Source organism: Onychomys torridus, chromosome 19 (assembly GCF_903995425.1).
Source record: "Onychomys torridus chromosome 19, mOncTor1.1, whole genome shotgun sequence".
In the NCBI taxonomy this organism is placed as follows: Eukaryota; Metazoa; Chordata; class Mammalia; order Rodentia; family Cricetidae; genus Onychomys; species Onychomys torridus.
Genome location: NC_050461.1, coordinates 9,586,621 through 9,610,996, shown reverse-complemented (window position 1 = coordinate 9,610,996; position 24,376 = coordinate 9,586,621). Strand labels below are relative to the sequence as shown.

At 47.7% G+C, this 24,376-nt stretch overlaps 1 protein-coding gene across 1 annotated transcript in view; it reads right to left on the bottom strand.

The window, feature by feature from the left end:
* LOC118570606 overlaps nucleotides 1-24,376 on the bottom strand; it is a 173,289-nt gene that overhangs the window by 51,039 nt on the left and 97,874 nt on the right. The window contains 3 exon segments of the mRNA XM_036169266.1: nucleotides 9,387-9,525; nucleotides 16,011-16,176; nucleotides 17,492-17,609. Coding sequence (XP_036025159.1) covers nucleotides 9,387-9,525; nucleotides 16,011-16,176; nucleotides 17,492-17,609 — 423 coding nt within the window.

Genomic DNA, 24,376 nt, shown 5'->3' with positions numbered 1-24,376 from the left:
TCCCTCAACCACATCACCCAGCCTTCCCTTCCCTCTCATAGTCTACAGCCCTCTGGGGAAGTTGATACTATTAATAGGAGAAATTGATATTTTCTATCAACAGAGTGAATATATATATATTATTTTACAATTTAATTTAATTTTACATATCAGCCATGGATTCCCCTGTCCTCCCTCCTTTCCCCTCCAGCCGACCTCCCAGTCCCATCTCCTCCAGGGCAAGGACTACCCTAGGGATTCAGCTCAGCCTGGGAGATTCAAGGTCCAGTCCCCTCCTCCCTTCACCCAGGCTGAGCAAAGTGTCCCTGCACAGGCCCCAGGCTGCAAACAGCCAGAGTGAATACATTGATAGAACTTTCAGGAAGCTAGAATTGTCAAAAGGTGCTGGCTACATGCCATTGTTGGACACCAGATGTGCAGCTCTTGTGAATGAGGGATGGAGCTTTAGATTTGACTTAATTTTAGCTCCTACTAACTTGAATTCATCAGCCACATGTGGCTACCAAACTGGGCATCTCGTTGATAACCCCAGAAGAAAGAGTGCAGCTGTCTGCTGAACGCTTTTAAAGTTAAGATCTGAAGTAACAGCTCAAATCTATAAAACCAAATTTTAGGTTACGTAAGATCCAGGGGTACGGGAGAGAACACTTTTGTTTGATTGAAACAGAATTTGGCTTTGTACACCAAGAGCCCCAAACCCACAAGACCAGACCGTGAAATTTATAACGCAAGCGAGAACGAGACGCATGTGGGATAACTCAGGGTGATTTCCTGCCCCAAAGGAAGTAAGACTAACCAGGAAGAGTTTCTAGATCTCAGCTAGACGTCTGTCTCTAATGTACAAAGGATGTCCCAGCAAAGTGCTGACACAGGATAACTTGGGGGAGGGTATGTATCTCCGAGAACTGACGTCTTCTGTGGAGACCAGCTCTCACAAACCAGGCACCAAGGAGAAAGGAGACTGAGGGAAAGGTCAGGTGATGGACCTGGGGAGGCTAGCCGACCTTCCACATGTCAGGGAGACTTGGGAGTTCCTGAGCCTCATCAGTGAATGTCCATAGGGGGTGTGGAACAGGAAGCCATGGTGAGAGGTCCGAGTAGACCTGCCAACCCACAACACAGGTGAGTGAAGTGGCCATGCCTCTAACTCCGTGCATCGCTCACCAGCACCGCTTAGAGCTCGGCCTTCCTCTGAGAGGAAGAGCAAGGCAGGTGGGTGTGAGCTCCAAAATTAAGGCCCGGTATTAGGAATTGCCTAGACACCTGGAAGGGCCTTGAATAGTCTAATCACAGCTTCTCCCGTCTCCCAGGATAAGGTTCCCATGTCCACCCACACTCCTTATCAAGGGAGCTGGTGCTCTTTCCACTGTCCCCGGGCAGCAGCTGTTTCCTGCCAGACCCTGGAGCTAGGCAAACAAACTGATCTTGTCCTCCCTAGTAACCCGGGAATGCCGCACCCTCTTAAACTGCGGAGTTCGTCTCCCTCCGCCCCTGCACGGTCCTGTATCCACACGTGGACTGATGTGGCCTGCAGAGTACTCTCTCCTTCCCGTGAAGACAGAGCACTAACAAACTGTCCAGGATTTGGTGCCATTTGTTCGGCCATCACAAAACCCAGAGTAGAATCTTTTCCTCACAAGTCGGGTAAATAGGAGGTAACCAAAACAAACCGTAACTAACCGGCTTGGAATCCCATGGTGACCACTTTTAAATGTGTGCGATTCAACGATGTGGCATCGGAAAGGGAAATATTTTTGCCATCAGCAGAAGTAGGGACCTAAGAACTTCATAGTGGAACACTCAGAGAGTGAATAAAACTACTGACTGGTGGTGGTGGTGGTGTGTGTGTGTTGACACTGAACTTGTTAAGCCTGAACTCTACCACTGAGCTAAACCCTAGCTCCACACTCTATTAAGGATGGAGGTTGGGGTTGCCTAAAGGCTACACAACCTCTTCTCTGTTTCTCTTAACTCCCCTGTGATTTCTCAGTGGGCCCTGCTAGGAAAAGCACAGCATATCAAGTGCAGCAGTGACAGAGTGTGGCTAGAATGTTCGAAGTACTGAGCCAGGAGGCACCTGAGGGACAAAGACGAGTCTCACACACAGGCTGTCCCCTCCATCCACATCGAGCCCCATGCAGCAGAAATGCTTCCCACCTTCCTCTCAATTTCCCAAGATCTTTCTGTGGTATATAGGGCACAATGTGCCATAGACATATACCATATATATGTTTACTTAAGATGACAGTATCGGGAAGCAGGCCCTTCCAACAGAAACAGTTCCGCACAAATCACGAATGCAGAAGTGGGACTAAGAACAGCTTCTTCCATTGCATGACTCCTGCTCCCACCAGTTCTCAGGGCTCTCCCTCCCCTCCTCCTCTGCTCTCCCTCTCCTCCCCTCCTTCTCCCCTCTCCCTCCTTCAGGGTTCAGCTTTGTTCAATCTTACATGTCCAGTCTGTGACACGATCTCTCTGTCTCGCTTTCCTTTGAAGGTTATTTGTGAAAATGTTATGTGTATGTTGGGGGAGGGTGGTGTATGTGCACGTGAGTGCTGGTGTCTACAGTGGCCAACAGCAGGTGTCAGATCTCTAAAGCTGGAGTGATAGGTGGGTGTGAACTTGATATGGCTGCTGGGAACCGAACTCTGATCCTATGCAAGAACAGTACGAGCGCTGAACTGCGGAGCCACCTCTCCAGGCCCTGATGTGTTCTATTATGATCTTAGAAAGTTTGTGAAGTATTCTGGAACAGTTACCAAAGCAGCTTCAATTCTTGGAAAAAGTTGAGACCCCTCCTAAGGTATTATGGAACGCTGCCCTCTGCTATGGCGTGGGGCCTTTGCCTCCTCAAACCCTTGGCATTAGTGATTACAGGCAGAAGACCAACCCAAGACTAGGCCCACGATCTTTCAGTCATGAAAGGATAGAGGGGTTCATGTGGCAACACCCCTCTCTTAGTCTATATAAGTGGTAAACAGTTGTTTGGGATGTGGTAAGATAGGACAACTGGCTTTTGATGGTGTGGCTGCCCATGCTCTGGTAGGCATAGATTCACCCATAAGTGACCCATATTAAACTCATTAGTTTACCAAGCTACACTTAGTGGGACTGTTTCTTGGGTCTGTAAGTCTGTGTACCATCTGAGGTGGTTAGCATTTGTCTCCAAGGAAAAGTCAACAAAACACAAGGCTACCTCCTTCTCTTCATCCCCAATTCCTCTGTTCGCATGCTAGATGCTGTGAGCTGGAGATGGGTTTAAACAAAGGCTCATGTGTTCAAGCTTCCCAGGGAACTGTACAATGTAATTATTAAGGGGGTGGCACAGGAACAAAACTGTGATGACCAGCCTTCATTGTTAGCTTGATTGACTTAGAGACACACAACTGAGTGTGTCTCTGAGGGTGTTTCTGCAGAGGTTGAATTAAGAAGGAAGAGCCGCCCTAAATGTAGATAGCACCATCTCATGGGCTGAGGTCTCAGGCTGAAAAAAAACAGGAAGAGAATGGAACAAGGAAGGTGCCAGCGTTCATCTATGTTTGCTCCCTCACACCCCGGCTTCCAAGCATGAGTCCCAGTGAGCCTTTGTGAAGAGAGTTCGCCAGGCATCTTGTCAGAGCAAGGAAAATAAACTACGATCCCTTTAGCCCCAGAGCCTCCTTTACATCTTCCCTCTCCATTCCAGGTTTTTCTACAAACATTCCTTACTACGATGAATAATTTTATGTCAACCTTACACAAGCTGGCGTCAACTGAGGAGCCACCCACCCCCAGCAGACTGGCCTGTGGGAAAGCCTGGGGTACATTTTTTGACTGATGATTGATGGGGGAGGCCCAGCTCTCTGCCAGTGGTGCCATCCCTGGGCTGTGGTCCTGGGCCCTATAAGAAAGCAAGCTGAGCAAGCCAGTAAACAACACTCCTCCATGGCCTCTGCATCAATTTCTGCCTCCAGGCTCCTGCCTGGAGTTCCTGTTGTGACTTCCCTGGATGAAGGACTATAAACTGTAAGCTAAAAAAACAACAACAACAATAAAAAACAAAAAAACAAACAAAAACCAACCTTTCCTCCCCAGCTGCTTTTGGTCATGACATTCTATGACAGCCTGGAAACCCTAACTAAGATGATTATTTTCCTATTTTATCTACTCTTTGTTGTTGTTTTGTTTTGAAATAGGATCCAATATAGTTCAGGCTGGCTTTGAACTCAGTGTGTTTGGAATGTCTGATCCTTCTACCACCCAAGTTCTGGGCTTATGGCTTTGCACTACCTTCCCTGACTATTTTTGTTGTGGAGGAACATGGTCTTCCTACATGGCATTGTCTATCCTGGTATTCACTCTGTAGCCCAGGCTGGCCTCAAATTCAAAGCATCTGTCCTCCCTCAGACTTCTGAAATTACAGGGATGTACAACCACATCTGACTAGTATCCCCCTTCCCCACCCCCCTTTTTTTTTTTTTCCTGAGGCAAGTTTTCACTGTTTTGCCCTAGCTGTCCTGGAAATGCTCATTAGACCAGGCTAGCCACGAACACACAGAGATCCACCTGCCTCTGCTTCCCAGGTGCTGGTATTAAAGGAATGTGCCACCACACCAGATGAATTTTCCTATTTTTAAAGAAAATTTACCACGACCTCTAACCCTGAGGAAGGAACAAGAGCTGTGGGACCAGGTGGGACGTGTGAGCACTAACTCTGCCACAACAGCCTGTGTGGCCCCGACTGAGTTACAAAACACCTCTGTATTTCTCTCTCCTTTTCTGTAAAGGAGTAAAAATAACGCCTAGCAGCCACAGACTTGGCACACAGCAGTGACCCAACCAAAATCCCCATCCTCCCTCATCTCATGCTGTTTTTAAGGCTCCGGTTCAAACAAACAAACAAAATAAAAAGAGAAGAAAAAAAAAAAAGAAGAAAGAGCAAAAAACAAAAAATGAAATAAGAAGAGAGAGAGAACATGACGTTTTCTTTAGCTACGTTTTTTCAGGCAAATATGTGTGCGTATGCTGCATCGTGACTTTGGAAATGCTGACATGGCCTGGCCTCCCTGTGACAAGTCCCTCAGGCCCTCTGTTGACAAAGCCTGGCTGAGTCCCTCTGTAAGTGTTAGGGCTCTGAAGGGAAAGGTCTCCTGGCAGTTGGGAGCCAAGGAGTATCACAAAGTCACACCGTACAACAAACCTCACAGGAGAGATTGATTGGGAGTCACAAGAGGGTGGCTGCCTCTGCTGGGGAGAGAAGCAGCAGAGAACCAAGCAGGAGACAGGCTTTGGATAGGGTTTCTTGGGGTGGGAAGTGGGGGCAGAGCTCTCCGGGGTGGCCTGGGTTTGGTGGGATTTTCTGGTCTGATTTTGGGTTCTCTATCTCTGTAGGGCAAAGCTTGGCTGCCTCCATCTTGAGGGCTGGGAATGGCCATTATGACAGTTATAGTCTGGGGCAGGGCAGGTCACTTGGCGACCCTCAATCAGAATCTGCCCAGCGAAGCTTATGAACACACTCAAGACGCTATGGTGCAAACCAATGAGAAGGCTCACTGGGTTTAAGCCTGGAGAGCTGAGTTCCACCCCCAGAACCCATGTAAGGCTGGTTTGCTATACGTGACTTGGGCACTTGCCACCTGCCAATAAATCATAAAGACAAGTATTTCTGCAGCCTAATACAACTTCTAACTCTTCACACATTCCTGCCACACCCTGTATGCTTCCTTATCAGCACACGGCCTGGGGGCTCCTAGGAGGCCTTCCCTACCTCAGGGGAGAGGGCTGCCAATAACCAGATACTGGGCAAGCTGCTTTAGACCAGGACCTCAGAGAGTGATGGACACTCAGTATGTGCACTGGAGCTCTTCCCTGGAGGCAAGAATATGACAAAACCTGCCTTGGCAGGCAGGGCACAGTTAAAGCTCTGCACTTCTCTAATGCTAGAGACTGGGGCCATGGTCTTACGCCAAGCCCCTGTCCTGTGAAACTCTCAAATGGTCTTAAAGTCACATGTTGACATCTGAATGATTAGAAGCACTTGAACCAGACCAGCATAAAAATCAGACTAAACTTTAAAATGAAGCAAAACTAAAGAAGAGGAGCCAGAAGCCGGCGCTGCTCCATGCGTGTGCCCTGGAGCTCCTAAAGGAGGCTTGGAGTCGGCACATCCTCGGACATCTCCCCATTTCTCCTCCCAGTCACCCCGAATGGCAGCAGTACATGACTGCTCCATCCTCTTTTACAGGGCACCTCTGAAGGACTTCCTCCTCCCTCCATGCCCAAACTGCAAAGGAATTCTGCTTTGGAACTCAGAGGACGGCAAACTTTTGATTGGAGAGCCAAATGGTTATTATCCGTGGCTGTGTAGATCCTACCCCATCCCGTGATCAGAGAGAGAGACTCCACAAGTAAATGGGCACATGCTGGGCATGAGGGCATGTGTGTAAGCTTGTAAGCAGGATGATGATTGGGAGTTTGATGGCAGCCTGGGCTACAGAGTAAGAACTTGTCTAAAAAAAGCCAAAATAAAAATAAACAAAAATAACTAAATAACAGGCCTGGGGATGTCTTCTGAAAGACTTTATTTGTGTATATTGAAATAAGAAATTCACGGTTTTGTTTTTTTTTTTTTTTTAGAGGGAGGGGGTGTTTGTTTGCTTTATTTTGAAACAAGGTCTCACTGTACGGTCTTGGTTAGTCTGGAACTCACTATGCAGACCAGGCTGGCCTTGAACTCAGAGAGATCCACTCGCTTCTGCCGCCTGAGTGCTGGGATTAAAGGCATGCACTACAATGCCCACCCCATGTAATTTTCATATGTCACTAAATACTATTTTCTATTGATTTCCCCCCAGCAATTTAAACATGTAAAGTCTATACCCTTAGCCAAGGGCTACACAAAGACAGGCATATGCCAGGAGCAGAGTCTGCCATCTCCTGATTTACAGGGATAAGACTGGCCTGAAACATCCCTTCAGTTCAACCATTTACACCCAAGGAAAATGCTTGCCTTACCTAGCACTACAGATAAACTTGACACTCAGGCAACCAGGAGTTTATAAACCAGAAGTTAGATAAATCCTCAGTGGACAGAGGAAAATGTTGGGCCTAGACAGTATGACTCTGACCTGATAGGGGACAGCCACAGATTTTCACCAAGCTTTTCCCTACTGCCCTCAAGGGCAGGTGGGGAGGGTAGTGTGAAATATATGTCAGGCAACCCCATCTCTGTGTCTCCGTTATGTGGGTAAGAGGGTGGTGGTGATGGCTAATTTTACATTGTCCTGTATCCTTCCTGTTCCACTGAGTATTTGGAAGCATGCTCCCCTCATTCCAGGGAAGAGTTTAGAACCTCCTTTGCAAACTCAGGAGGAGCCTTCACCATCCAGAGCAGATCTTTCCTCGGGTTAAAGAGCCATGCTTGCTCAGGTACCTTCTGAGCTGGTCCAAGGAACTTTACCCGGGTCCTGTCTCCTGAAGGTCTAAACACTTTCAGTGTTACCTCAGACAATGGAGAGGGTAACTAACATTGCTCCATCAGCCTTTCATTATCCCTTCTGAGTCCCTTCCTGACCATGCTGCTGCCCAGAAACTACCACAGTTCACACGTTTTGAAGCTAAACCCCCTAAGGCTCTGATTCTAGTGTGTAATTCCACACACACTCAGCAGGAAGACTTTGGGGGAGGGGAAAAAGACCAGGAAGATGGACCAAATAAAGAATGTGCCTCCTGGGTGGTTTCCTCTGAGAAAGACAAAGAAAGCAGGTACCAGACACTTTGTCCCCACTGTCCTGGCCACACAGTGTGGGACAACGCAAGTGTGGAGAAGCAGAGTGGTTTCCCTAGACAGAACCCTGTATGGCTGGAACCATACAGGATGTGTGGAGGGTGATCCTGTTCCTCCACAAATTTCTTATGATTTCTACCTTGGGCCAGACAGACATGGTGGCTCATGCCTGTAATCTTGGTACTTGGAAGGCTGAGCTTTGTGGACGTTCCAGAAGAGCCCAGGCTAGAGTAAAACCTGTCTCTAAAACAAAAACAAAAGCCAAAGCAAACCAAAATGAAAAGGCACAAACCAATAAACAGACCCTTTTAGGCTTTCAGAGTTCAGAGGTCAACTCAGTGCCGTACTCAGCGGCCATCTTGACGGGCACAGCCTTCACAGTTGACAAGCTCAACTAGGCTACAGCCCCGAAGCTGTTTGTCAATGAAAAGTAAAAACGTCAACAGGAAGTCCTGCACTGCTAAATTTATATTCTAAATCCAGGAATCGTTGGCAAAAAAGCAAATGCAAAGTTGAAAAATATGTTCATTCAGTGTAATCCCACATCTCTGTTCTCTATGGATGCTTTATGCTAAAGGTGGGAAACACTTGTAATTCTCCGGCCCAGCCCAGCCCTTTGGAGCCCTGTTTGGCTGAATACTCACACTGGAGATGGAGTGGAAGAAGTTGGTAAATTTTGGTAATTTAAGAATAATTGCTGCTGGGCTGGGACTGGAGTCGGGGAGGTGGCTCATGACTGTAATCCTAGCCCCGGAAGACCGGTCCAAGTTCAAGGCTGGCCTGGTTTACAAAGCAGGTTCCAGACCAACAAGGGCTATAAATAAGACTTTGTTTCAAAACAACACAAGAGAATAATCAGAGTTGGGCTGGAGAAATAGTTGGGCTATTCAGGAGGCTAAGAAAGGAAGATTGCAAGTTCAAGGCCTGCTTTGGCTACTTAGTAAGTTTTAGGATTCCCTGAGCTACATAGCAAGATACTAGGGTTTTGTTCTTGCTGCCCTTTGCTCTAATTAAAAACAACAAGCATCCCCCCACCCCCACCCCCCACCCCACAAATCCAGGGGTACTCAGGCCCAACTCATTTTCTTTCTCATATAAAACATTTTCTAGAAACATGAATATTAGTCCAAACTCAACCCAAATCCAACAGAATCACAATTATTCAGGCAAATAAAACTTTTGTAAGCAGAATGTTTGAGGAGATGGTTCCTACAAGATTAAGATAGATTTACTTAAAAATCAATCCCTGAAGCTAGTTCTCTGAGCTTCAAGTTAATGGTGAAAATTGTCCCTTTGAAAAGCAGAGCTGAAAAAGTGAAATTAACTTTTCAGGATAATGATCTTCAGAAGTACAAAAGTTTGACTCCCTACAATACAAACTCAATACTGAAAGTAGCAATTGTTACACAGACTGTTTGGAAATTGTCTTTAAAAACCTCAGGAATACTGGGGCAGATTCCACACAGACAGGCTTTGTAGGAACCATCTGGAAGCCCGCCAGCCTGCTGGATCTGTGTGTAGCCTATTTTAGACTCCTTATCGAATCTTGCTAACTGTGGCCTCCCTGAACAGGGCCTCAGCAGACTCTCCCTGGCAGCAACAGCAGCTCTGCTGCCCTTACCGGAGGAGATGTCTCATTGCAGCATCAAACTGAAGCCATGTCACCTCCCTTCGGAGGAGGAGGGCCTGGGCCACCTGGCTCGGGTCCTGGGGGCTCTGGAGACTGTCAATCATTTTCTGCAGTCCTTGAAGCTCAGCCCCTAGAATGTGAGAAACCCTGGAGTCAGACAGTGTGAAATAGAGGCTGCTGTAGCCAACCCGTTAGACCTGCCTTTCACCTCCAGAGCCAACTTGTCACCCAAACGGACTTCCTTTGTTTGGGGAAGTGCTCATTATATGTTCTGCAAGCCTAGCAGCTCTAGAAACCAAGGTCTGATTTAGCTTTTTTCCTTCCTCTGGAAGATAGACAACCCCCCCCCCCCCACCCCGGCATCCCGCCACACACACACACACACACACACACACACACACACACACACACCCTATACTTAGCACACAGTATGTTCATACCGTTGAAAGTTTTCAATCTGCTAGGCCATGGTCTCAAAATAGAACGAAATAGAAATGACATGGGATGGGCAAGTCCTCAGGATACCCACAAGGACTTGAAGTTACCGTCAGCTGCAGACCATGTTCATCACACACACACACACACACACACACACATATATATATATATATATATTTGGTATTTTGCCTGTATGTATGTCTGTGTGAGGGTATCAGATCTTGGAGTTACAGACAGTTGTGAGCTGCTATGTGGGTGCTGGGAATTGAACCCTGGTCCTTTAGAAGAGCAGTCAGCGTTCTTAAGTGCTGAGTCATCTCTCCAGTCCCCACTCATTTTCATTGTCATGTCCTTGGAATCAGCCTTCCTTAGTCACCAGTGTGTGGACTGAGAGACTCGAGAACCAGAGAGCCAGTAAAAAGATGGCATGCATACACACATGCACACACACATACAGGTGCATACATATCCAGGCATAAGCTTCTAGGAGAGTCTAGTCATTTTAGGAACTTTGCTTATTTCTTGGAACCTTTACTACAAGAGAAGGATCCATATAATGAGTGCCCTCAACCTCGAGATGAAATTGGAAATGGAAGCTTTTCGGAGCACTCAGGCAGGGCTGAGGAACCAGCCTGCAAGTGGATTCCGGCCGTTGGCTTGAGGTGGAAATTAGTCAGATGAAATAGGAGAGCTCAGCCAGAACCAGCATTTAGGGAGCATGGCAGGCCTATGTGTTCAGGGCTCTCTGAATATCAGCCTAGCCAAGGAGGTTTGTCAGCTTCCTGTGATGGGGACGGCTATGAAGCATGGCCGCAGCTCCCCAACAGGCAGTCACAGGCGTCACTCAAGGGCACTAATGTGGTTGCTCTCTCTTGGCGGCTACTCCCAACCCAAGCAGCCTTCCTCCTACCTGGCCAGTGCTAGACCTTCTCAGCATTTACACACTAGGAAGCAGAGGACTGTGGGGATGAACAGGGAAGCTGTCTCTGAGAGTCTGAGTAGGGTGGTTCCAGGTTTGAGAATGGCTGCCAATGCTTGCAACATTTTCATGTGACTTTAGGAAAGATGACTAATCCAGACTCCATAACTATTTGCTGTTTTACACTTGATGGACAGATAGTTGGGGATTTTCCCAGTCAATAATTGGGTCCAATCACAATATTTTTAAAAATGAGTTCTCTAAATATGATCGTTCCACTGGGCTACAAAGAAGTTCCCACTGAAAGGGAAGTAGAGCCATAACACAAACTGCAGAACTTTTGGGGTGCACGGCAGGAAAAGAGGTGACCACTGAACATGCATTGCTCGTGGCGTGTGGTTTTGGTCAACAAGCAATGCATCTTCAGGCAAGTGGCAACCAAGCAAAAGTATTTAGTCCTCTGTGGTAGCATGTAAAAAAAGGAAAATATAAAACTCCCTCTACCCTAGGATTAAAGTATTTGGGCACAGACAACCAGGGAGGGAAGGTAGATAAGAACAGAGCACTCAGGTGTTTGGGTCACAGTGATTTTCTCATTTGAATATGTCCATTGTTGAACGGTCTCTACTCTTCTGTTCATCATCAAAACACTTGTGTGTGCATGAGAATCAACTAAACACGGCTAGAGGCTGGAATTTAAAACCTGTAACACTGGAACTGCCAGAGGACGCTCGACCATAAGTACAGGCAAGGGCTGAACAGGACTCCAATCGCACAGAGAATCACCACGGAATTGACAAATGGCATTATACGATATGAAGAACCTGCCCTAGCAAAGGGAGCCGTCAGCAAAGCAAACAGTCCACAGAAGGTAGAAAGTCTTTACCAGCCACACTTCAGAATATAGAAACTGCAAAAATCAAACACTGAGAAAACCCACTGCCAATTAATAGATCAGTGACTGGACTGAACACGGTTCTGGAAAGATGAGACACAAATGGTCAATAAGTAGTTTTAAAAATGCAAGTTAAACTAGACCAAGACTCCATCTCACCCTAGTCAGAATCGCCAACACTAAGAAAACAAATTCTGGTGAGATCCAGGAGAGAAGAAACCCTATTCACTGCTGGTGGAGGGGGAAAGCCGCTGTACACATCAGGATTAAGGTTCTCAGAACGGTGAACGTAGGATTACCCTGTGACCCAGTTGTACCACTCCTGAAGATGGACCCAAAGAGCTCTGTCCCCTACTACAGAGACTTGGAAATCATATGATTGATGCCCTGCTCACAATAGCAGGGAGGTGGGACCAGCTGTCTACAATAGGTGAGCAGATAATGAAAACATGGTAAATATACACCATTTTATTCAGTTGTGGAGAAATATGAAATTGGAAAAAACAGATGGATCCAGAAAGACAAATATCACCTGGCCTCTCTCATATGCAAAGCCTATATATAATGTATGTATGTTTACATATATGTATATATTTGTATATATGTGGTTGATATATTGTGCACCCCAATAAACCTATCTGGGGTCAGAGAACAGAACAGCCATAATATTAAACATAGAGGTTAGGCAGTGGTAGGTAGCACACACCTTTAATCCTAGCATTCCAGAGGCAGAAATCCATCTGGATCTCTGTGAATTCAAAGCCACACTGGAAACAGCCAGGCATGGTGACACATGCCTTTAATCCCAGGAAGTGATGGCAGGAAGCAGAAAGGTATATAAGGCATGAGGATCAGGAACTGGAGGCTTTTTAATCTTTTAGGTTTTTAGCAGCAGTTCGGCTGAGATCCATTTGGATGAGGGCTCAGAGGCTTCCAGTTTGAGGAAACGGCTGAGGTTAGCTGTGGCTGGTTCTGTTTCTCTGATCTTTCAATGCTCACCCCAACACCTGGCTCCAAGTTTGTTTTTATTAGTAAGACTTTTTGAGTTTCATGTTATGTATGTATGTATGTATGTATGTATGTATGTAGATGGTGGGTGTGTATACTTATGTAAGTGTGGGTACAGGTCAGCAAACTGGAAAGGGGATCATGAGAAAAGGACAAAGAGACCTTCAGGAGAGGAGGAATGGAATACGTGTGACATCTAAGGGGGATGGGAAATGTATTACTTTTTAGGACACAATCAAAATGTCACAGACTAAAACACAAATGAAGCCCAGCGTGCTGGCGAGCATACGACATCACACCCTTGATCCCAGCACTTGGGAGGCAGAGCAGGTGGGTCTATGTGAGCCGAAGTTGTGTGTTGAAATGCAGCTTGCTACAGTGCAGTTGTCCCGGTGGGAAGTTCCTCCCCTCTGCCTCCTACTGACTTCCTTGTTGTTTCCTTCTTCAGCAGGGACTGGATGCTTGGGAAGAGGAAGTGGCAGGCGTGGGCGGGGAGAGCAGCCTGGGGATGTGGGTGAAGTGGAAGGTGGCCAGAGGACCCAGGAACACCGGGAAAGGAAAGGAAGTCTGTCTTTCCTCCAGAGGAGGGTTCTGTGTGGTGAGTCTCCTCCCTCTCCGCCCCCTCCACACACTCACAATGGAGGGGGAGAACAGAGAGGGAGAGTATATTAACTGTGTTTGGGCTCTAACTGGCCCTTTGATCTTTGGCAAAGGAAATTCAGGGTAACCCCTCCCCCCACTTTGCTCCCATGCTTGACACTGACTCCAAAGGGAATGGCTGCTTGTGGAGAAAGGGGAGAATTTGGCAGGGTCCACAGTTTGTCGCGATGTCTTCTTTCGGCACAGGGGAGGACCATAAGCTCGTATCCAAGCGCTCTTTAAAAAACACTTTCCAGTGTGGAAGTCCCCGGAAGTCATTTTATCCACCTCCGCCAAATGCCAGACTCGCATTCCCTCTCACACCTTGGTTCTCCTGCCTCCTCTGGGCTTGGGCAGGAGCTATGCACCCAGAAGCCTCTTAGGAAGACACTTTTGTGTGTGTGGAATTTTTGTCCTTTTTTCCGCTTAATTTGCTCTTCATCTATTTTCAGCAAATTAGAACATGCAAAACTTTGCACATATTCCCCTGAGCACATTTTCCCTCCTTTACTTGCAAGAAGCGAAGGGTGCGGTCTCTGACACTTCAGAAAACCCGAGCTCTGCACAGCTCCATGAGTTCTGCACGGCTCCGTGAGCTCCAGGTTTGTGGTCCACCAGCAGCAAGGACACAGATTCGTTCTGAATTCTAGGTCCTCAGTGGCCTCCCCATCTCCATGGACCCTCAGCGGCACAATGATGGGCTGACGGCCCAGGCCAGTGTCTTTTGCTTGTCTGGCTAGGAGGACCCTCCCTGTTTTCTCCACTGAGTTGGTTAGGGCAAGTGGCACTCTGGGCCCCAGCTCCGGGGGGGGGGGGGGGGGGGGGGGACTTCCTGGGCAGCAGACGATTGGAAACGTGGTTCTGGCTGTTTCAGACTCTAGCAACAGCATGGACATTAGTCATGGCCCACCCTCTTTTCTCCTGACCCTCTGAAACCAAGCGCCCACAGTCTTCCAGACCCACCCCCCACCAAGAGTATGCAGCGTAGCATGTTCTGAATAAATCCCAAGAGTCCCTATGTTAGGAAGGGCTTTTGGGTGTGGCTTTAATCTTGGGTTGCGTGGCGCCTTTAAGACTTGCTGGTGTGCAGTTGAGATCATTAGCCTGAGATGGTTCCAAGCTTCTTGATGAGTCAATGCCAACATCAGCTTCTCCCTGTCTCTTCACCTCAGCCAAACAGTCAGCACCCTCCTACATCACCATGATGCCCTACCCTGTGCCCTGAATTAGAATATCTGGATTTTGTCTGTGTGCGTTAGCATGATGCAGGTCTACTAGCCTCCAGCTCCAGGGTCCCTTTCAAACATATTCCCTTTAAGTCACAGCTGAAAGACAGACTCAGATCCATCTCACACTTGTTTTTAAAACTAATCCATCTAAACAGGCCAATCACTTCATGTCTTAGGTTCATCTCACTTTTTAAAATTCCTGGTGACTCTGTTACAGTACTTGATTTTAATTGGTCAGTACAACATAGCTAGTGACTTAATTATGAGGCAAATTACTAAAATTAAGTCAGTCTCTGCTTCCAATAAGTCCTATCTACTTTATATAAGATTCTTTTGTTGAGGGGAAAGGTAGCTACGACTGTTCACTGCTCTTCTAGAGGACCCGAGTTCAGTTCCTAGCACTGGTGTGCTCTCTACAACTACCTGTAACTCCAGTTCCAGGGGATCTGACACCCTCTTCTGGCTTCCAAGGGCACCATATATATGTACCACACCTCCCATACCCCTAACACACACACACACACACACACACACACACACACACTCACACACACATACACACACACGCATACACTCTCTCTCCCACACACACACTCACATGTGAAGTATGTATGTGTACGTTAGCACGTCCACGTGGGTACGACTGTATGATGTGAACCTGGGCCAGAGATCAACGTTGGGTGGTGGTCCTCCAGTCCCCTCTATCTTATTTTACAAACAGGTTTCTCACTGCCCTCCTGTTATCTGATTAGGCTGGATAGGATGGCCACGGAGCCCGAGACCCACCTGTCTGTGCCTCCCCTGCACTCGGAACACAAGCTTTTTTTAACGTGGTCTCAAGCCTTCATGCTTTACAGCAAGACGTTTACAGACAGACCCGTCTCTCTGGCCTCTGTTGCGTAGAATCTTATCAATACTAGACACATTGAGAAACCATCTTATGACCTAGTGCCCCTTCTCTGGTTAGAACAGAGATGAAAGCCTGCAGGTTCTTATCACAGTCAGGTGGTTCTGAGCCATCAGGGCTATCAGTGTCTTCACCGCGGATGCTTGGGTAGGACCTTGTCATGTGAGTCACAAGGAAGAGGAGGGAAAAGGGAAAGAAAACAATCTTCTTTTTTTTTTCTTTTCTTTTCTTTTCTTTTTTTTTTTTTTGAGCTGAGGATCGAACCCAGGGCCTTAGGCTCCCATCCAGAGGCTAGCTCTGTGAGGCCCTACCCCACTTTATAGATGGGCAGAGACTCGGGGAGAAAAGTGACTCACTCCAGTGGCAAAGACAGGGTCCAAGCTGGGTCTCTGGACTCCTGACTTTCTGGTGAGCCTAAGAACGTGGAGCCGCCCAGCAGGCAGTGTGCAACAGAACTTTTCCTGAGTCTTTCCTATTGCTGTCATGAGGAGACACAGTCCTGGGGTTCCAATATTTACGGCTTCTTAGAATTGCCACGGAACAGGTCTGGGGATTCTCACAACGGCTGTTAGTTACTTACCAATACCCTCGGCGCCTCCCCAGTCACTCCTCACAGGGTGAGGGCTTAGAGGAGCATCGAAGCGTGCTGGGTAATTGCCAAGTTTGGCAAAACTGAAAAGGTAGGCCACAATGTCGTGGAGAGAAGCTACCAGCTGGAGAGTCAGCTTCAGGGCTCTAAAAGCTGCCTGTGGGGAGAAGCAACACAAGAAAATGGTTTCAGGAACTTCCTAAGAGGCCTGTGCACGGCTTGAGAGAGACTAGGGGGAAAGGCATACAGTGGTCTCTCAGTATCCACAGGGATTGGTCTCAGGATGCTGCAGTACCATCATGTTCAGGTGCTCATGTGCCTGACGTGACGTGGGACAGTACGTCTGCTTTACCTAGAGCCTCCTGTACACTTTGAACCTTCCAAAGTTATTAATAATATCTATACGTGCATAGTACAAACACAATTCTCCTCAGCTGTTTTTGACCAGTGGTTGATTGATGCAGAAACTGTGGTACCAAGTGCAGGTCATGCTTAAGCAAACGTTTTTCACAGTGAACCCAGGATAATAAGCGAGAAAAAGAAAACAACAAACCTATTCATGAGTAGCCCTGCATTGGGACAAAGGCGCCGCTGTGGGGTTAAAGCACCATGTTTCTGTTTGTATAAAATCACCACAGCCGTGAACACATCAGTGTGCTGATTTGACTGACTATCCTGTGAATCATGGGCTCACAGCAGGGACACTCATTCACAGTGTTGTTCTGAGCATCTATAACTGAGGCGGGGGTCTTTATAGTCTTATAGAAAATTCAGACTAGGCCCCAAATGCCATACTCAGCAGGACACCCCAGCACACGCTCTCATTTCCATACTGATTTTCTAATGGTTCTCAATGTTATTCTCAGTCATAAAAGTTGAAGAGAAAACCCTTAAAAACTGCAGCCTGTCAGAAGTGGTGGCACATCGCTGTCTTCCAACCCTTGGAAGGGATAGCCAGGATTGACGAGGGTTCCAGGCCAGCCTGGCCTAGACGGTGAATTCCAGCCCTGTCAGGCCATTCTAGTGTGTTTCCCAAAGAACGGTCAAAACAAAACAAAAACCCCCTCAGGCAGCTGGACATAGTGTTACACACTTGTCACCCTTGTACACTTGGAAAGCCAAGCAAGGGGAGCTCGTGTTCAAGGTCACCCTGGGCCACATCGTGAGACTGTTTAACACAGCCAGGGGTTACTGTCTTCTGCTAGCTTCAGGACTGACTAAAGTGGGCTTTTGTTGGAGGGCTGGGAGGAAACTGAGGATGAGTGAGGAATACCAGAAGCCCAGATGAGTGTTCCTCAGCGGCCTGGAAAAACAGAGCTCAGGAACCAATGAGCCTCAGGGGCAGAAGCGTCAGGAGCTGTGAAAAGCCTCGGTGATCAGATACCACAGAAAACCCCCCTCACTGTGATCCAGCCTGGGACCTAAGACATGACCAGCGTCCACTCTGGCACTCACACCGAAAATCTACAAACCTTTTCTGGCAGCGTTTTGAACATAAACAGCACTTCGGAAGGATGGGGAATAAACCATAAGTTGAGGAAGACTCTTCCGTCAGCCGACAGCAGACTTCGAGGCCGAGGCTGAAAACTCCTGCAGGGGAGAGGAAAGGGCCCATAGCACAGCCAGGATCCCAGAGGCCAGAGGCCTGCCTGCCCCGTGTGAAGGGCCACTGTGGGCCCAGCGCCCAAGCCCAGCCAGCAGCCCGCCGCTCCCAGGTGGCCAGGAGGACTTATAAATATCGTATCAATAATTCATCAGGGGAAGGAGCAGAGGGGCCTGATTTTAGCCTGAGCTGTGTGGGAGGGAGGAAGCGTGGGTATGGAGGGAGGGGACCTGTGATAAGAAAGGAAAGACATTACATGACCGGCCTCGTACTGGGTGCTACATATTTTATGCCACTTAATGTCTTGACGTTCTATTTTCGTCCCTGTTTCACAGCTGAGGAAATTGAAGCTTTGAGGGTGAAGTAAGTCTTGCCTGCCAGCTCCTGAGGCAAAGTTAGCATTTCAATGCACATCTGCCCAGCTCCAGAGTCCTCTCAGACTCCGGTCAGGGTCAGCTCTGTCTCCCTTCCCTGCCCGCCATGTTTGCGTTAAATAAGGAAATTATGATAGAAATGCAGCCGTCGGTCTGAGGAAAGGAAGCTGACATAGAATTCTCTTCAGAAGATGCAGATTGTTAGATGAAAGGGCTGTGGGGACACTTCGGGGTCTGGGATGGGGAGGGAGGAGAACAGTAGATGGGATGGATGCAAAGTCAGATGGGATGGGGGCGGGAAGGAAAGGTAACCCTTTACAACCTCAAGAGGGGCGAGGAGGGGTTGGGAGGAGAGGGGAGGGAAGGAGATGTGGAGGTGTGAGGGGAGGGAAGGGAGGTGTGGAAGGGTGGCCTAGTCACTTCAGGCTGTGGGATCTGGCTTCCAGAGTGAACACTGTTATGCTGAGAGACAGGCTGGAATTCTAATAGTTTCTTGCCAGGTTCCTAGACCCTGGCCTTGGCCTTCTATTTTTCTTCCCCAAAACATCAACACCATATCACTTTTAGGCAGTCTCCTTGTTGCAGACTTATAGACAAATGTAGATCTATCTGTAAGTGTCTGGTTTAAGGATGCGCAGAAGCCCAGGTACTTGGCTTAGCAGAATGTCATCCACACCCTTGAGCCCTCCCTAGTGGCTCCCAGGGTAACCTTCTTGAATTTTACATTAGTCAATGCCTTTACATTATTATTATTATTATTATTATTATTACTATTACTATTATTATTATTATTATTATTATTATTATTATTAAACTTATTCATTTATTTACTATCCCAACCACAGTTGCCCCTTCCTTCTCTCCTCCCATCCCCTCCCCCACTCCTCCTGCTTCTGTTCAGAAAGGGGCAGGCCTCCCATGAGTGTCAACAAAGCATGGCCTATCAGGTTGATGCAGGACTAAGCTCCTCCCCTTGTATTAAGGCTGGGTAAGGAGATCCAGGGTAAGGAGATCCAGGATGCGGAACAGGTTCCTGAAATCCAGCCAGAGAACCCCCTGCTCCCACCACTAGGAGTCCCAAAATTAGATCAAGCTACAAACTGTCACACAGATGCGGAGGGCCTAGGACAGTCCCATGCAGGCTCCCCAGGTCTTGGTCTGAGCCGGGGTGTCAAGGTCATTACAAGGGAGCACACAGAAACAACTAACCTGGGCTCATAGGAGCTCAGAGACTCTGGGCCTTTACACTTTTATAAAATGATTCTATTTTATGTGTGTGAGTGTTTTGCCTGAAAGGGCGTATATGTGCACCACATGTATGCCTGATGCCCATAGAGGCCAGAAGAGAGCATCCAACCCCCTGGAAGTTGTGGATGGTTGTGAGCCACCATGTAGGTGCTAGGAATGAAACCCAGGTCCTCTGCAAGAGCAATAAGTGCTCTTAACCAGTACGCTGTCTCTGTAGCTCGAATCAATGCCTTTGAGATGGTTCAGTAGGCAAAAGGATTTGTCACTCATGTCTGATGACCTGAACTCCATCCCTAGAACCCACAGGAACAAAACAATAGACGTTGAGCCTGCATCTGCAATCCCAGCATCCCCCGTGTGATTGGAGGCAGGCACAGGAGAATTGTCAAGCCAGCAGGCCAGCTAGCCTGGAGGACAGTGTGGCAGAAACAGAGATCTGCCTCAACATGGTTGAAGGAGAGAAGCAATCCAGAAAGTTTTCCTCTGACTTCCACATGTATGTCATAGCACACACATCCCTGCACTCACACACACATCACACAGAAGTAATAATAATAAACTAGAACAAGAAAAAGACACTGCCACCATTATTCACCTGAGCTAGGGGACTCCAGGGGACATTCTAGGTCCCTCTTTCTTCCTTGGTTCCACACTAAATCTGGCACCCTAGCCTCACTGATTGTCACCTCCTAAACAGTTTACAGATCCTCCCAAGTGGTATCACCAACAGCCATGTTGTTCTTTCCCTGTGGCTTGAAAGAAAAAAATATGAGTTTCCTGGACCTCACTCATCCCCTGCATTGCCACTGCATTCTCCGATACCCTGGATACAGGCAGAAGTCAGCCAGCCTGCCGCCTTATATCTTAGTGACTTTGAAAATTCAGATCTCTCAGCTTCAGCTGGATTTCCTTTCTCTGCCCACCTAGGATGTTAGTCGTCAACCAAGATGCAGACAAAATATGATCTCCCCGAGGTCTGCCTAGCTCCCGTTCTCATCTCCCAACCTTCCTGTTGCTGTGATAAAACACCAAAGCCAAGGCAACAACTTAAAGAAGAAAGTTCATTTTGGCTTCTGTTTCCCGTAGTCACAGTCCATCATGGTGGGAAGCCCAGCAGCATGCGGCAGGCATGGCAGCCGGGGCAGGAAGCCGAGAGCTCACCCTCAACCCAATCCATGAAGAAGAGAGCGCAAACTGAAGAAGGGTAGGGTGAGGTTATGCAGTTTCAAAGCCCATCCCCAGGAACCACACCCTCCAGGAAGGCTGTCCCACCTACACCTCTACAAACATTGCTACCAACAGAGAAGCTGTTTGATCCCAGAGTTCATTGGGGCATTTCTCATCCAAACCATCACAGCAACACTGAGCATTTTGCTTTTTAAATTTTGTTTAGTTTTATTTTGTGTGTATGGATATTTTGCCTACATGTATGTGTGTGCACCACATGCACACCTGGCCCTAAAAGTCCAGAAAAGGATGTCAGATCCTCTGGGACTGGAGTTACAGAGGGTTATGAGCTGCCATATGGATGCTGGGTCCTCTGAAGAGCAGCATGGGCTCTTAACTGCTGACCCATCTCTCCAGTTTGAATACCGAGCACTTCTTGATTGGGATGCTCATTAAACATTTCTTTTAGTTTGGTCCATACCACAGTGTGCTGTTATGACCTGTCTGTTTCTCCTTGCTGGAGGAGGACCATGCCAATTTGTTTCATTAGTGCATGGCAGCTGGTTCCAAGACTGCTGAATATCCACATTCAGGCTGTGCTCCGAGGCAATTAGCCGTGGATAGGCTCTAGCCTGTGCTTTTCTTACCAGGCCCTGTATCCCACCATCGGCCACATCCGCCCAGAGGAAGGGATGCCCTCTTGTCATTTTCACAAAGTGGCTGTTTGGAATGACAGTGACCCTTGTCACACAGTGAGTAGTCAACTAACATGTCCTCTCTCTGTTGACTGTCTTTGCTCCTCCCTCAGCCTGCCCCTCAGAGTGCAGGTGTGACATCCTGGTTTTCAGACTCCAGCCTCCCCTGGAATCATGAAGGAAACAGAAGCCCCAAGGGACTTTGAGGGAAGAGGGCCCCCCTTTTAGCGCCTCTCTGACGAAGACTTGGCTTTGGGCGGAGGTGGACGAGCTCTGCTGAACGACAATCCATTAGAGCCTTGAGATGATCAAGTTGCGTCTTGGAATTTTAAACTAACACAACTCATGGGACTCTCGACCACGGCAGACATTGCCAATCAATTACCACACTCTCATAGACAAAACATCTCAGAATCAATCCTCAGCAGGGACACTAATAAATTGTTGGAATTGACATTTACAATAAAGGTCATGTCTTACCTTCAATGCAGCCCAGCCTCTTATTTTATGGCTGAAAAGAAGATACCCCTCCTTCTGTCCCTCACTCCTTCACTACCCTCCTCTCTCTGGTCATCTTTACCTGCACCTCTTCCCATCTAACATTTCCCAAGCAGCCCCGGGAATGGCCTCTTTTCCACACAGCTCTTGGTCAGCAGCCCCGCTTCTTGTGGCCTTGCTAGATAGCTAAGCACTGGGAACTGTGGCATGTTTGACCTCAGAGAACTGCTTCAGTGCCCCCAGTCCTGGGAAGGACTGAAGTCCAGAGATTGAAGGTAAGTGATTTTTTTCCTTAGGGCAGCATGTGACGGAGCTGGGTGAAATCCAGATAGGTGGATTCCCAGACTGGGATCTCTGCTGCACCTTTGTTTGACTAGATGCTGGGTCTTGGATTGAGCTGAAGTATGTTCCCCTTGAAGAGAGTTCATAATGGACTCTTTTTATTATGACTGGTCATGGGGGGGGGTACTGGAGCATGGTGGGAATCTTAAGGGTAAATCCTATGGACCTGACCATAGGTCAGTTGGTGGTGTGCCCTTGGAAAGGACTGTTGGATTCCAGTGTCTCTCTGTCTTGCTGACTTTTAAAATTATTTTATTTTCCAGAGGTGGGGTTATGTTGAGACAGCGTTTTTTGTAGCCCAGGCTGGTGTTAAATTTTCTCTGTAGCCAAGGATGACCTTGAACTCCTGATCCTCCTGCCTCCACCTCCCATGTACATCACCAGGCCCAGCTATGTTTTCCTGATGTTTCACATGGGTTTTCCCTCCTTCACTCACTTCCACTCTGACAGGACTCTCTAGGAAAATGCCCTTTCCAGAATCAGCTGGTGCTGGTGTTCTGCTTACGGACTTCCAAAACTGAGCTAAAATAAACCTCCTCAGTAAACCAGAATGTTAACCTGATCCTGGTGCTGCTGCCCTGCGTCTACCAGTTCACGGAAGCACAGTCCTTGGAGTTAGAAGGACTCTTTATGAAGCACTCTCCCCAAACTTCCATGTAAGACAGAACTTCCTCTACATTGGTACACATGTGAGAATATAAAGGAGACATATCAGGGACTGGAGTGTGACTCAGTGGTTAGAGGGCTCGTCGCTCTTCTGGAAGGTCTGGGTTTGGTTCCCAGCACCCACATGGCAGCTCACAAGCACCTGGACTCCTGTCCCAGGGGAATCACATACCCTCTTCTGATCTCGGTGGGCGCCTGCACTCATGAGGTGCACTTACACACACACACACACACACACACACACACACACACACACACACACATATATATAAAATAAAAAACAATATTTAAAAGAGCAAGCCATTGGTAATAGAGGACACAGGAAGCAGGAGACAAGGGCTATGGAGAAGCAACAGATCCACACCAGCCACTGCTCTGGGTGACCCCCACTTTGATCACTTTCTGGTCCAAGATTCTGTCCTGAAGTCATTACATTGAACTGAGCAGTCTCCTCAGGAGTCTGCACTCTCCACTTAGAAGCCATGTCCCTTACTCTTTAGGAAACGCCATCATCCAGGAGACAGCTGTGCTGGTTTGGATGTCAATGTAACTAAGACAACACTGTAAAGAAACAGAGCAAGGCCACAAGCCCCATAGTCCTTCCCTCTTCACACCCTCACCTCCTCAATGGTTACTGCAAATTAAACACATCAGAACCAAAAAGCAGGCTGCACAATACATTTCACCCTAAACAGAAATGTAGTGAATTCATGCGTAGGCTTCTGGAAAGAACTTTTAAGACTTGATGCCAAGAGTAGATTGGTCAGTTTACCTAGAGGGAAGAAAACTGATGGAATAAAGAGGTCTTGAAAGACTGACCTGTGATGCTTCTCATGAAAGATAAATGCATTGCAACCCCCCTGAGCTGCAGGTGTCCGGCAAAGTCTTCCACAAGTGAGCCTACAGAGGTGTCTTTGCTCCTCTCCTCTCCAAAAGGCATCCTTACAAGTCCTGAAGTCTACTCAGGGAAAGCACTGGTGGACTTTCAAACTAAGAACACTGGTTTTCTCCATGACCAGAGGGCCTTGTAAACACCAAGGCAAGATGGCCCTGTCAGCCTGTCAGGGGATGAAGGCCTCCAACTGCTTTCCTTCTCTGCCCTTCACTGACTCTTCCATGTCCTTGGTAAACTCCACTTTCCTAGTACTTGGAATTTTTTAAAAAATTCCTCTCTGAAGCTCTGGAGTAAAGTTAAATTCCCTCCTTTGTACCTTCACACACTTGGAGAAATACCTCTAATGTGATCTCTGGCATTAGTTGACGAGTGAGCTTTCCTCTAGAATCAATGGATTGTTCGCCTTTGTACCTCTAGCAAGGTGCAGACTGCCTGGGTCTAAGCAAGGCCTGAACAGATGATGGTTGATGTGCATGCATGTATAGGGACATGACAGCCAGCCCTAGCATGATGGCACTGTGTTATTGCCCACACAGAAATGAACTGCTCTGTCCATGTCATTAGTGTGCTCAGACCTGAGTGATGATTTACACAGGTCCCCTGTGATGGCTAAAGAAACTTAATATGGAGCCAGGCATCCCTTAAGGGCCATTGACCTTTTGTTCTGGAATGCCTGGAAGATCCTAGTAGCCTGCAGGTGAGGTGACAGTGGGCTGAAAAGCATTCACAGCTACCTTTGCTTCTGTAAAGCATCTGCTTATCACCATAGGAAAGGGATGAAACTGTCTATTTTTTTCTTCTATATAGAAAGAAACCACTGTGAGAAATAAAGCCATGTTCCTGCCCAGCTGTGGATTCCATGGATAGCT